We start from the raw sequence: 15,153 nt of genomic DNA on the forward strand, positions 1-15,153 counted from the left end.
AACATTTTAAAACTTGTTAAAACAATGTGCATTTTCACATACTAGAGCCAATGGTTCCCAAAGTTTGGAAGCATGGTCTATGGGCCAGCAACATGTGTATTACCTGGGGCCTTACTAGAAACACAAATTCTTGGGACCCACTGCAGATTGACTGAATCAGAAACACTGTGGGTGAGACACAGCAATCTGCTTTACCTCTAATTGTGGTACAAGCTAAAGTTTGAAAACTGCTATATTAGAGTAAGGACAATAATTATTTAATAGGTACTGAGCAGAAGTATCTCGCTATGAATAAGATAGGAGACATAATGGTGCACTGATTTGGAAATAAAAAACCAGTTAACAGTAGGTTGAAATTCAGCCAAGAAACACTTTTCTGGGAGGTAAAGGAAACAATGCCACAAGTATTAATATAAGTTTGCATATGACTCTGACGTGACACATGAAGCTTATGGCTTCTTTAAAAAGAAAGAAGGACTTTCCTCCTGTATCACTGAGCACTGTCTATTCTTCATTCTTTCCCTAATTTTTTTTCCTGTGCAAGGTTGAAGGTGATTCTTGTGGCATGAAGCCTAGAGATTAATTCTGCCTTTTGGCTTATTAAATTCTGCATTTAAATTCACATTTAAAATTATGGAATATATAACTTTCTCATCAAATACTATAAAATTGGTATAAATATGCTATTGCAGTCATCCTACTTGAGACCAATGACAAGGGTATCTCAAGACAAATCAGAAACATTTTGAATTATATTAACAAAGCACATCAGACCAGATGCCATGCTGAGTCAGAGTTCTGCTGTTACCTACTTTGGCAATATGCCTGAAATTCAGCCGATACCACAGACCACTGAGCAAATGCAGGATTACCTTCTGGACCAGTTCAATCTTCCTCATTTTAGATAATTTCTACTTTAAGTCCAAAGAAAAGAAGTCAAGAAAGTTTTTTTTAATATAATGATTCTCCCACAGCAAAATGTTCACATTCTTAGAACCACAGGTCTCTTGTTCTGTCTAGCAAAATTACATAAATCATATAAAAAGAATAAAAAGGATTAAAAATAACATGAATAGTCTACTCATTGAATATCAGAAAAGCATATACTATCTCACCTCTGGAGTGACATCTCGTGGCGCAAACCCTGTTCCTCCAGTTGTTAGTATCAAATTAAGTTCCTTTTCATCACACCAATCTATCAGGGTTTCCTGAAAGAAAACAATAATATTTTCACATGCAGAAGGACTTGCCTGCCTACTCAAAACATTCACATACTGAAATACTTCGTATACAGTGAAGAAACAGATTCTTTTCAACACTCATTAAGAAAAATGTGAAGCACAATTCATGGAACAGTTTCTACTGTTAATCAAAAGACACTGCAGTTAATCAAAAGACACTGTATTTTATTCATTATAGAAAATGAAGATGCAACCATCATATTCTTGAAAGTAAATGTAACACAGGAAATAGCATAAATAGTTTATAATTAATGTTCATTATGTATTTAAATGGCATGTCTGACATCTTGTCAGCCACTCAAAATATATTAAGGTTGAAAAAATTGAGCACTATTTCTAATTATATGATCTCATTATTTAATAAGTATAGCAATCCTGTCAGGTAAATAGTCACACTTCAGTTTTATATTTAAGGAAACAGACTCATTGGTTTTATTCATTAATAGACTCAGAGAGATCAAGAAATATACTTGCTCATGGGCTCACAAACTAGAAGGGGAAAAAGCTAGAATTTAAACTTAGAGTTGTTGGACCCTCAACAGATGTTCCTCTATATTTTGCCTATGATTGAGTCAATATTTTTTTTCCCTAAGTTTCAAGTGGTTTAGGAAAGTTTTACGTTTTTCAGGATTTTATTTTAAATAGTTGCCTTAAAGGAAAGGTGTAGGAATAAATGATTGGTTAAAGTTTCTCTTTTTCCACACCAATATTATGACACTTAGTTGAGATTAGAATTACATACCATAAAATTTTGGAGTTGGTAGAGACCTTAGTAGATTTGTCTATTCATTTTACAGATAAGACAACTGAAGTACAATGTGGTTAAATAATTTACTCAAAGTTACCCAGCTAGTTTGTAAAGAAGTGGGACAAGGATCTCTGCTTACTCTATTGCTAGTTCTATTCATCCATCCTACATTTTGGCTATTTATTAAAAAGGACTATTAAGTGCTCATTTAAATTATAATTAAATATTTGCTTTGGTATTTTATTGTTTCATTACCTTTATACAATTCAGGTCCAAAACTTAATAATACAATTATATCATTTATGTACTGATAATTAGATGTGAAATACCAGTAGCAGGCTGATATCTATATGTAAAATACAATGTCTTCAGTTCTCTAATTCATCAGTGAGACAAAATGCATGATAATTATTCAGAAGGACAATTCAGGATTTTTAAATGATTTTTTTCCCTTTCCTTACTCATTTTTATTTCATCCTGGTATCACAGGAATGGAGAGCGCAAAACTCCAAATGAAGGAGATTTTTTCCCCTGCTGTGATTAATTAATGGCAACAAACTAGTTTTAAAAAGACATAAAATATAGACTACTAGAGACTAACTGAAGAACTCCCACCACTGATATAGTTACAATTTTGTTCTGAGGAAAGCTCACACACACAAAAAATCAATGGTTAATCTACAAACAATAAATGCTGGAGAGGGTGTGGAGAAAAGGGAACCCTCTTGCACTGTTGATGCGAATGTAAATTGATACAGCCACTATGGAGAAGAGTATGGAGGTTCCTTAAAAAACTAAAAACAGAACTACCATATGACCCAGCAATCCCACTCCTGGGCATATACCCTGAGAAAACCATAATTCAAAAAGAGTCATGTACCACAATGTTCACTGCAACACTATTTACAACAGCCAGGACACAGAAGCAACCTAGTGTCCATCGACAGATGAATGGATAAAGAAGATGTGGCACATATATACAATGGAATATTATTCAGCCATAAAAAGGAACAAAATTGAATTACTTGTAGTGAGGTGGATGGACCTACAGTCTGTCATACACAGTGAAGTAAGTCAGAAAGAGAAAAACATACACCATATGCCAACACATATATATGGAATCTAAAAAAAGAAATGATTCTAAAGAACCTAGGGGCAGGACAGGAATAAAGACAAAGACACAGACACAGAGAATGGACTTGAGGACACGGGGAGGGGAAAGGGTAAGCTCAGACAAAGTGAGAGAGTGGCATGGACATATATACACTACCAAATGTAAAACAGATAGCTAGTGAGAAGCAGCCGCATAGCACAGGGAGATCAGCTCCGTGCTTTGCAACCACCTAGAGGGGTAGGATAGGGAGAGTGGGAGGGAGACGCAAGAGGGAGGGGATATGGGGATATATGTATACGTATAGCTGATTCACTTTGTTATACAGCAGCAACAAACACAACAATGTAAAGCAATTATACTCCAATAAAGATGTTAAAAAAACAAAAACAAACAAAATCAATGGTTATTATAATAAAGGTGATTATGTGGTGGTTTCACAAATCAAACTTAAAATTTCCATTGTTTTGCTCTTCTATTTATTTAGAAATTAGAAAAGCAAAAATACTCATCATTCTAAGTAGTTATTATTTCTGGTCTATAAAAAAATACATAGTTGACTCCATAACTCAGCAATGAGATGAACTGATCTTGTCTTCCCACTAATAGATCTTAGAAACTTTAGATTTCTTTGTAATATTCCATATTACTGAAGTGTTTGTGCCACAGCATTCTAGTCTTTGACCACACTTCCATTTGTATCAGATCTTGATAAAAAGTGATGTGAAATCCAACTTGTATCAACAAAACAGCTCAAGCACTAAAAAAAAAAAACTATATCAAATACTAATTTTCAGTATTGTCAATACCAAGAGGGCAATTCAAACTTTTCAAATTTCAAGATGCCAACAAAAATAGTCAAAATAGTCCCTTTAGAGTGAAGAATGCTATTGTTTGGCAACAGGCAATAATTCTTATATTTCATCCATTGACTAAATAAACATTTACTGAGGACCTATACCATGTCTTAGGTGTTAAGAGTTAAAAAATAAGTGAAAGACTGACCCTGGTTTTAAAGAGGTCATAGTCCAGTAATGGTTCTCAACTTTGGTTATACACTGGAATTATCTGTGGAGCTTGTAAAAATACTGATGCTTGGGTCTCATTTCTGGGGTACAGCTTGGAAATTGTGATTCTAAAAAGCTTCCCAGGTAATTTTAAAATGCTGCCAACCAGTTGAGAACTACTAGCTTAAAGAGACAATAAGTTCAGTTATCTGAAGGTGAACTTCACAGCTAACCCAACTGGGTGGGCCCACAAAGAGGTCACAGCTTAAGGTTAGTTGCACCACAGGAATATTACTTAAATTTTTCTATTCCCAGGATGGATAACTGATAACACATACTCTATAGATTTTCTTTCATTTAAATAAAATTTGGTATCTTGAGCTCAGTTAAGGATATGTTCTAGTATTTGAAAAGTAATATTTTGTGGTCCAAAGTAGCTGTGTGATGTACCACAGTTTTTTAACTGAGCAAAAATCTTAGTTAGGATTTTGCACTTTTAAGAGAAAACAGGAATCTTATTCACTCAGCTGGTCTCCAAAACATAAGGATTCTTTCTCAACCGTTAATATAAAATACGAGTATTCCAGACACCTAGTGGTCATACTTATTTAACACATCAGTTCGTTTATTTAACAATAAAGTGCCTTTTATTCAGGCACTTCATTAGATAACAGGGATCCAAAGACAAATAAGGCCCTGGCCTCAAGGACTGAGTCAAGTATAGGTGCTGTGAGTCTAGTCAAGAACCTTGCTACTAAAAGTATGATCTGAAGACCAGCAACATTTGTTTTACCAGGGAGCTTGTTAGAAATATAGAATCTCAGGTCCCATCCAAGACTTACTGATTCAGGATCTGCAATTTTAGAAAGACTTCTCAAGGTGCTATATATGCACGTTAAACTGGACTAAGCCATGCTTTCTAACCATGTACCACTCAGGATATTGTGAGTCTTACTTTTCTATCACGTTAGATCACCTGAAAGCAATTTATCTTATCATATATGTTTCTGTACCTATAAGATACCTTTCATTTTGAGATATACCTGGCTGCTACCAGGTAGTATGTCATTGAGGATTTCTACATAAACCATCATTATGAAAAATTCCTCTGCATCTGTTGCAAAACTGAGGCTGAAGACATTGTCTATTTTAATGGTGATTTTCCCTTACATAAAAGGTATTTCTTTAAAAATTTACTGCCTTGAGCTTACAGGTTAGCACAGTAGGATCAAGCTGTAACAAAGAATTTCTGCCTCTCCATATCTAACAGAAATCAACAACAACAAAAAAGAGTAAAAACTAGAGGAAAAAACTTCCACCAGCAATGATCAAACGGGGAAAAATATACAGCTTTATGTCATAAATCTCAAAAGTTGGGTGGTCAACGACAGAAATAAATGGTCTTTGAGAAGCATACTGCAGCAGGGTTGAGGCTCATAATGCTGTTCTGGCTCCCAAAGAAGTCATAATGGTGAATTATCCGAATCATAAAAATTCTCACTAATACCTTCAAATCTAGAGAGATGTAAACTGAAAGAAACTATCTTTTCATCTTGAAAGCAGCTGCTGTGAGAAACAAATGAAACAAGGGGTTGAATCTCTGTGATCAAGTTGAAGGTTCCAGGAACAAATGCACACTGAATTGGGGAACTAATCTGAAACCCAATGATATCCCCACATAAACGGTGAGTTAAACCCTTATATAGGTAGAAAAACTCTAGTACTGGACATTTAATAAAATCTCACAGAGAAAAACAGAGCATTCCATAAAAGACGATATGTTGTCTCTATTCCCTCGCTTCCTCTATTTTCCTTTGTGCAAGTCTGTCAAGATCTGATATACTCTGGGCTGACTTCATCTTTCTTCCTACGTCTCTGCAATGGTTTATAAAATAAGTTCAGATTGAAGACTGGATATTGTTCAAGCAGGTTTTCTTTTTTTTTTTCTTGATAACCATACAATAAACAGAAATTTGAAGGCAAGGAGAGGGTAGTTAGAAGGAAATGTAACAGTGCTAGCTTCCTTATCTTTCAACAAACCCTACGGTTTAAAAAGTTAAAACTATGACTGTAACCTATTAATGATTTTCCTGATTTTTTTTTAACTTTAGAGAGATCTCTGTTTAGCAAATAATATCTCTTGTAATATGCTCTTTTCATTCATTTTCTTTTCCCTCTGTTTAAATGAAATAAAATGCTATTCTGTATTAACTTTAGAGAATTATCCTAATTTCATATAGCTGTATCTTTTACTCAATTAAACATTCATTCATCCATACTTCTACCTGTAATATAGACACAGAAAGATGTTAGAATGTTTTACAATTAATCTTAATAATATTTCTGGGTAATCAGATTTGAAGTGCATTTTATTTTTTACTCTTTTTATTTTAGTTTTTTTGTATTTTTGGAATTGTTTGTAATTCCCATGTATTATTAAAAACGAAAGGGATTTAAAAAATTTAATTTTCTGTCCTGTTTCAGGAACTAACATAGTGTTGTAAGTCAATTATACTTCAAAAATAAACAAACTTAAAGAAAAGGAGATCAGATTTGTGGTTATCAGAGGCAAGGGGTGGTGGGAGGGGGAATTGGATAAAGGTGGTCAAAACGTACAAACTTCTAGTTATAAGATAAATAAGTACTAGGGATATAATGTACAACGTGATAACTATAACTAACACTGCCATACATTATATATGAAAGATGTTAAGAGAGTAGGTCATAAGAGTTTTTATCACAAGGAAAAATTTGTTTCTATTTCTTTCTATTCACTAAACTTATTGTGGTAATCATTTCATGATGTATGTAAGTCAAGTCATTATACTGTACACCTTAAACTTATATAGTGCGGCATGTCAATTGTACCTCAATAAAACTGGAAGAAAAAAATGGATTCTTCTGGTATTAGTTCTTCATTCTGGTAGCTAGTACTTTAATGTCTCATTTCCCCCCATTATGAGCCAGCTGAGAAACAAATTTTATACTTAACAACAACTCATGTATTATTGTGGAAGATTAAATATGGCCACATATTCTTTATAAGTCCTCCTATCAAGAGGTGGAATGTATTTCTACAACCTTTGCATCTGGACTGGACTTACGACTTTGGCCAACAGAATGGGGCAGAAGTCATGGTGTGTGAGTTCTGAAGCCTATGTCTCAAAAGGCCTCACGGTTTCTGCCTTCACTCTTTTGGTATACTTCTATTAACATGATAGGAAGCCCAGGCTAAATCATGGAATGGTGAGAGATGATGTGGAGAGAAAGGCCTAGCAAAACAGATAGCAGCAAGGCCCTAGACATCTGACTGAGGCCATGTTAGACTCTCTAGCCATAGCTGAGCTAACGAATTATTTCAGCCACATGAGTGATTCCAGGTAAGACCAGATGATACACCTACCTGAAACCAGCAAATCTACAGATTTGTGAGAAATACTAAGTCATTGTTGTTTTAAGTCACTAAGTTTTGTGGTGGGTTTTGTTTTGTTTTGTTTTGTTCTTTTGCGGTACGCAGGCCTCTCACTGCTATGGCCTCTCCCGTTGCGGAGCACAGGCTCCGGACGCACAGGCTCAGCGGCCATGGCTCACGGGCCCAGCCGCTCCGCGGCATGTGGGATCTTCCCAGACCGGGGCACGAACGTGTGTCCCCGCATCGGCAGGCGGACTCTCAACCACTGCGCCACCAGGGAAGCCCTTGTGGTGGTTTTTAATGCAACAAATACAGTACAGATAACTATTTTCATAATTAGCATTTTTGCATCCTTCTCTTTCTCTATTTCCAATTTATATCTTATTAGTCATAAGTTTATACAAACTTTATAATAAATTTCCAAATAGCTTTGAAAGTGAACTTGATGTGAGTTACATTTAAAAAAACTGGCAAAAAGTCTCACGGAAGTGATTGTATCATTTAATTATTCAGTTTAAGAAACATACCAATGCCTAGTATGTGCAGGAAAATGTAGGAATGGGGGAAAAAAAAAACAAACCATGACAAATGTCCTTGATATCAAAGAGCTCAGAGGTATGAACAAATTAATATAGTATGGTACATCAATATATCATGGTTAGTGCTATGAAAGAGGGATGCCCATGTTAAGAAAAGTTTTTTACAGATATTACATATTTATGAATATATAACAGTTTCTCTACCATAACTAGGATGAAAACTATCACTACAGAGGTTTTCAGCAATACTTTTCTCTTGCCCAAGAGTGAAAAACCCAATAAAGAGAAAAATGGGACAGTAAGAGATATAAGGAAGTAAGTTTAGACAAGCCATCTTTCTCTACGTCCGCCCGAAGTCGCATACTCATCTAGATCTAAATCTAAAATAATACATTTTCTTTTTTCTCTACATTTATTGACAGAAACATGAATCATTGAATTAAGCAGACCTCACCAAAATAAAATCATTTGAGAAATGTTACATTTTTCTTTGGTCTACTAAAGAGCTGTGAAATAACCACCTGAAAAATTCCTATGTGTACATAATGAAACAGGGTCTTAGGGTCATCTCAGTAAAGTCTCCTCTAACGCCTCCAGGCAATTTGTTCCTGAAGTGTGTTCCTCTGGAAAGCACTTTTTACAGGTTAAAGAAATTTACATGTTTACATGTCTCATCTCTGAGAGTAACCTCCAAAAGGTTGATCATGAATCTCTATCAGTAAACAATTTCTGAATGTTATTTTCATAAACCACTGGAAAAGCATGTAGTATATCACACTTAAATAGAAATTTTAAAAAGATGAGATAAAGATGACGTAATATTTTAAATAGCTTTTCATTTTATTTTACTAAATAATGTGCAAAAAGTTCTCAACAATGTTTTTGTGAGAGCAATGTGATTAATACGCGTTATTTTAGAAAATCTTGGTTTGATATTTTGTGATATGGTAATTAAAAAGTAAAAAATAATTTTAAAAGATAACTAGACTGAAATGGAAGAAGTACTTTAGCTATATGTACTACATCATTACACAACATTTATTTTTCAATCTCATCCACCAAACACGCAAGTGCCTTTTTGAAATGGGGTTAATAAATTTCCATCTTTTATAATATTCATTAGTTGTTTCTACAAAATAATTGGAAGATGTTACTTTGAAAATGTTAACAAATAGGTTCAAAATCCACTAAAATTCTTCAAATGGAAAATTTTTAAATCAGTTAGAATTTTGTTTCCTAGATTTTTTAAAACTCTGCAGTTACTCGTTTTTATAAATAACACAGTATCATTTCCACTAACGAAATAACTTAATGTGAACAATTTTAAATATCCAAGTATCTTAAGCATGTTTTAATATTTTAGGAAAATTTTCTTAAGTTCTTCTTTCACGTCATTTTTTCCAAGTTGTCTCCTGAATTGTTTTAACTTCTCATTTATTAAGCAGATCCTCCCATTCCTTGTCCATTAGTATCACCTTATCTGTATTCATGTATTATCTGGGCTTAAAATCTCTTTCTCTGGTCCTTTTTGGCTTTGTCAATCTACTCCAAGCCACTTTAAAATATATTCTTTAAAATATATTTCCTTAAAACTTTTTAAAAATAACATTTCTTCATTGGAGAAAACAGCAACACATTTTCTAAATACTTGTTAACATAGCTGAAGCTTTCACTAAGCTCTTAAAAAAGTAAATGCAAACAATAGGTATCATCTATTAGACTAAAGAGCATAGCAAGTGATTAAAATGAGAAGTATAAGGGTTTCTGAGATATTTTGGGGGCTGTAGAGATAAAAAGGAAGCAGGTGGCTTTATCCAAGGAGTATTCATCCATAACTCTTCATACATTTATATTTTCCATTTCCATGTATATGAACATTATATGCATTCAAAACATCTATTTTTAAAAATATATATATGTGTTGGACTTCCCTGGTGGCACAGTGGTTAAGAATCCACCTGCCAATGCAGGCATGGGACATGGGTTCGACACCTGGTCCGGGAGGATCCCACATGCCACAGAGCAACTAAGCCCGTGCACCACAACTACTGAGCCCGCGTGCCACAACTACTGAAGTCCACGTACCTAGCACCTAGAGCACATACTCAGCAACAAAGAGTAGCCATGGCAATGAGAAGCCTGCACGCTGTGTTGAAGAGTAGCCCCCGATCGCTGCAACTAGAGAAAGCCTGCATGCAGCAACAAAGACCCAACGGAGACAAAATTAAATAAATTAATTAATTGAAAAATATATATATGTATACATGCTTACATAATCCTTAGGACATCTCTTATGTAGAGAATATCCCAAAACTAAGATTTGTTGCATTTCAAATCATCATTCGTTATTCTCTTACACCCATAAAAAATGTCAACCCAGGTGCTATTTCAGGCTAATTGTACCTTCTCCCTTTTAAGAAAGTGAGGCTGTTCTTTTATTCAAGTTGTCTGATTCTTAACCCCTGGACCAATTTCAGTTTACTTCTATACATTTAGACACCAAACACTATATAGTTTTCCAATACTGTATGTACTACTTATATCTTTATTTTAAAGAATGTGAGTGATTAGAGTTCTAACCATTGTTGATCTTCATTAACATAATGTAAGACCTTGCACTGATTGTGTCAAATGGTTGTGGACAGCAGATAAATATTACTTATGATAATCCTTTTCTTGTGCTACTAAATGTCTTTTATCAATATGATTTTCTCAACCTCAACTAGGTAACAGTATATTAATCCTCTCACTGCTGAAAGAAATAGAAATGAGTAGATACAACTATATCACATGCCTAATTATTCAAGTATAAATAATTTGTGCTTGGGCATCTCCAGTGTATTGTTCTGAAAGAAGGTAACCCGGGTCCACATTCTTCAATTATCACAATAGTGTGGGAACACTGTTACGATGAGGAATTAGTAACTTGAATTGTTTCACAGAATACCAAGGACTTGCTCCTAAAGATGGAATATCACAGATGGAAGTTAAGCACTTGGCAGAATACTTCAGACATAGCAAGGGCTGAATAAATGATTACTTTTGTTACTTTTCAACATTATTTCTGTCAGAGTTACACTGTCTAAGTATGGAATTTCTCCACAAGTTAATTACCTTAGAAGATATCAGTAGAGTTCAGGGTTCATGGTAATCTTCTTAGCATGAATTATGATAGGTCAAAATCGAAATGACATTTTTTAAAACATAAACCGCAAAAGAGAATAATCAAATGATTTAAAGACCTAAATGGATTTAAGAGATATGTCTTTTGACCTTTTTATCCTATTTTCCCTAAGGCCTTCACTAAGCTTAAGAGCCATATCTTGTGCATATCTGTACTCTCCAGTGATCTTATATAATAGGTTACGTGAATAAATTGTGATGATGCTACCGACATAAAGCTTTTCCTAAGATTGACTAGAACTCTGAAAGGACATTGAAATAAATAATAGGAAATCAAACATATTATCTCAAGATGACTCCAATAGGAAAACTTAGGAATCTACCTAATATAAGAAATGCAATTTCAGGCTTTCTCCAATCAGTCAAGTATTTGCTACCTAGAAAAACAGAATGGTTAAAATATGGAAAACAAACCAATAAAAAAGCTTCCCTCCAAAATTTCCCTTAGGATTCTAAGATTAGTTTCCTCTCTCTAACACAATAAACAAAAATAAACTCAAAATGGATAAAAGACCTAGATGTAAGACTGGACACTATAAAACTCTTGGAGGAAAAGATAGGAAGAACACTCTTTGACATAAATCACAGCAAGATTTTTTTGACCCACCTCCTACAGTAATGAAAATAAAAACAAAAACAAACAAATGACACCTAATGAAACTTAAAAGCTTTTTTTTTTTAAACATCTATATTGGAGCATAATTGATTTACAATGGTGTGTAAGTTTCTGCTTTATAACAAAGTGAGTCAGCTATACACATACATATATCCCCATATCTCCTCCCTCTTGCGTCTCCCTTCCATTTTCCCTAACCCACGGCTCTAAGTGGTCACAGAAAACCGAGCTGATCTCCCTGTGCTATGCGGCTGCTTCCCACGAGTTATCTATTTTATATTTGGTAGTGTATATATGTCCATGCCACTCTCTCACTTCATCCCAACTTACCCTTCCCCAAACCCGTGTCCTCAAGTCCATTCTCTACGTCTGCGTATTTATTCCTGTCCCGTCCCAGGTTCTTCAGAATCAGGTATATATATATATATTTTTTTTTTTTTTTTCCAGATCCCATATATATCTGTTAGCATATGGTATATGTTTTTCTCTTTCTGATATATATCTGTTAGCATATGGTATATGTTTTTCTCTTTCTGACTGACTTCACTCTGTATAACATACTCTAAGTCCATCCAGCTCACTACAAATAGCTCAATTTCGTTTCTTTTTATGGCTTAGTAATATTCCATTGCATATATGTGCCACATCTTCTTTATCCATTCATCTGTTGAAGGAGACTTAGCTTGCTTCCGTGTCCTGGCTATTGTAAACAGAGCTGCAATGAACATTGTGGTACATGACTCTTTTTGATTTATGATTTTCTCAGGGTATATGCCCAGTAGTGGGATTGCTGGGTCGTATGGTAGTTCTACTTTTAGTTTTTAAAGGAACCTCCACAATGCTCTCCACAGTGGCTGTATCAACTTACATTCCCACCAACAGTGCAAGAGGGTTCCCTTTTCTCCACATCCTCTCAAGAATTTACTGATTGTACATTTTTGATGGTGGCCATTCTGACCTGTATGAGGTGATACCTCACTGTAGTTTTGATTTGCATTTCTCTAATGATTAGAGATGTTGAGCATACTTTCATGTTTGTTGGCAATCTGTATAACTTCTCTGGATAAATGCCTATTTAGCCTTCTGCCCATTTTTGGATTGGATTTTTTGTTTTCTTGATACTGTGCTGCATGAGCTGCTTGTAAATCTTGGAGATTACTGCTTTGTCAGTTGTTTCATTTACAAATATTTTCTCCCATTCTGAGGGCTGTCTTTTCATCTCATTTATGGTTTCCTTTGCTGTGCAAAAGCTTTTAAGTTTCATTAGGTCCCATTTATTTTCGTTTTTATTTCCATTTCTCTAGAAGGTGGGTCAAAAAGGATCTTGCTGTGATTTATGTCATAGACTGTTCTGCCTATGTTTTCCTGTAAGAGTTTGATAGTGTCTGGCCTTACATTTAGGTCTTTAATCCATTTTGAATTTATTTTTGTGTATGGTGTTAGGGAGTGTTCTAATTTCATTCTTTTATATGTAGCTGCCCAGTTTTCCCAGCACCACTTATTGAAGAGGCTGTCTTTTCTCCACTGTATATTCTTGCCTCCTTTATCAAAAATAAGGTGACCATATGTGCATGGGTTTATCTCTGGTCTTTCTATCCTGATCCATTGATCTATATTTCTGTTTTGTGCCAGTACCATACTGTCTTGATTACTGTAGCTTTGTAGTAGAGTCTGAAGTCAGGGAGCCTGATTCTTCTAGCTTCATTTTTCTTTCTTAAGATTGCATTGGCTATTTGCGGTCTTTTGTGTTTCCACACAAATTGTGAAATATTTTGTTCTAGTCTGTGAAAAATGTCATTGGTAGATTGATAGGAATTGCACTGAATCTGTAGATTGCTTTGGATAGTATAGTCATTTTCACAGTGTTGATTCTTCCAATCCAAGAAAATGGTATATCTCTCCATCTGTTTGTATCATCTTTAATTTCTTTAATCAGTGTCTTACAGCTTTCTGCATACAGGTCTTTTGTCTCCTGAGGTAGGTTTATTCCTAGGTATTTTATTCTTTTTGTTACAATGATAAATGGGAGTGTTCCCTTAATTTCTCTTTCAGATTTTTCATCACTAGTGTACAGGAATGCAAGAGATTTCTGTGCATTAATTTTGTATCCTGCTACTTTACCAAATTCATTGATTAGCTCTAGTAGTTTTCTGGTAGCATCTTTAGGATTCTCTATGTATAGTATCATGTCATCTGCAAACAGTGACAGCTTTACTTCTACTTTTCCGATATGGATTCCTTTTATTTCTTTTTCTTCTCTGATTGTTGTGGCTAAAACTTCCAAAACAATGTTGAATAATAGTGGTGAGAGTGGACAACCTTCTCTTGTTTCTGATCTTAGAGGAAACAGTTTCAGTTTTTCACCATTGAGAACAATGTTGGCTGTGGGTTTGCCACATGTGGCCTTTATTATGTTGAGGTAAGTTCCCTCTATGCCTAATTTCTGGAGGGTTTTTATCATAAATCGGTGTTAAATTCTGTTGAAAGCTTTTTCTGCATCTATTGAGATGATTATATGTTTTTTCTCCTTCAATTTTTTAATATAGTGTATCACATTGATTGATTTGTGTATATTGAAGAATCCTTGCATTCCTGGGATAAAGCCCACTTGATCATGGTGCATGACCATTTTAATGTGCTGTTGGATTGTTTGTTAGTATTTTGTTGAGGATTTTTGCATCTATGTTCATCAGTGATATTGGCCTGTAGTTTTCTTTTTTGTGTGAAATCTTTGCCTGGTTTTGGTATCAGGGTGATGGTAGCCTCGTAGAATGAGTTTGGGACTATTCCTCCCTCTGTTATATTTTTGAAGAGTTTGAGAAGGATAGGTGTTAGGTCTTCTCTAAATGTTTGATAGAATCCGCCTGTGAAGCCATCTGGTCCTGGGTTTCTGTTTGTTGGAAGATTTTTAATCACAGTTTCAATTTCAGTGCTTGTGATTGGTCTGTTTATAGTTTCTATTTCTTCTTGGTTCAGTCTCGGAAGGTTGTGCATTTCTAAGAATTTGTCCATTCATGTTGTCCATTTAATTGGCATATAGTTGTTATAGTAATCTCATGATCCTTTGTATTTCTGCAGTGTCAGTTGTTACTTCTTTTTCATTTCTAATTGTGTTGATTTGAGTCTTCTCCCTTTTTTTCTTGATGAATCTGGCTAATGGTTTATCATTTTATCTTCTCAAGGAACCAGCTTTTAGTTTTCTTGATCTTTGCTATTGTTTCCTTCATTTCTGTTTCATTTATTTCTGATCTGATCTTTATGACCTCTTTCCTTCTGCTAACTTTGGGGTTTTTTGG

At 34.7% G+C, this 15,153-nt stretch overlaps 1 protein-coding gene across 8 annotated transcripts in view; it reads right to left on the reverse strand.

Annotated features, from left to right (window-relative positions):
* GPHN (gephyrin) overlaps window positions 1-15,153 on the reverse strand; it is a 624,681-nt gene that overhangs the window by 355,282 nt on the left and 254,246 nt on the right. For all 8 annotated transcript variants that reach the window (XM_065872421.1, XM_065872425.1, XM_065872422.1 and 5 more), the window contains exon 4: window positions 1,116-1,208. In XM_065872421.1, coding sequence (XP_065728493.1) covers window positions 1,116-1,208 — 93 coding nt within the window. The remainder of the gene's footprint in view (window positions 1-1,115; window positions 1,209-15,153) is intronic.

This window comes from Phocoena phocoena, chromosome 2 (assembly GCF_963924675.1).
Source record: "Phocoena phocoena chromosome 2, mPhoPho1.1, whole genome shotgun sequence".
In the NCBI taxonomy this organism is placed as follows: Eukaryota; Metazoa; Chordata; class Mammalia; order Artiodactyla; family Phocoenidae; genus Phocoena; species Phocoena phocoena.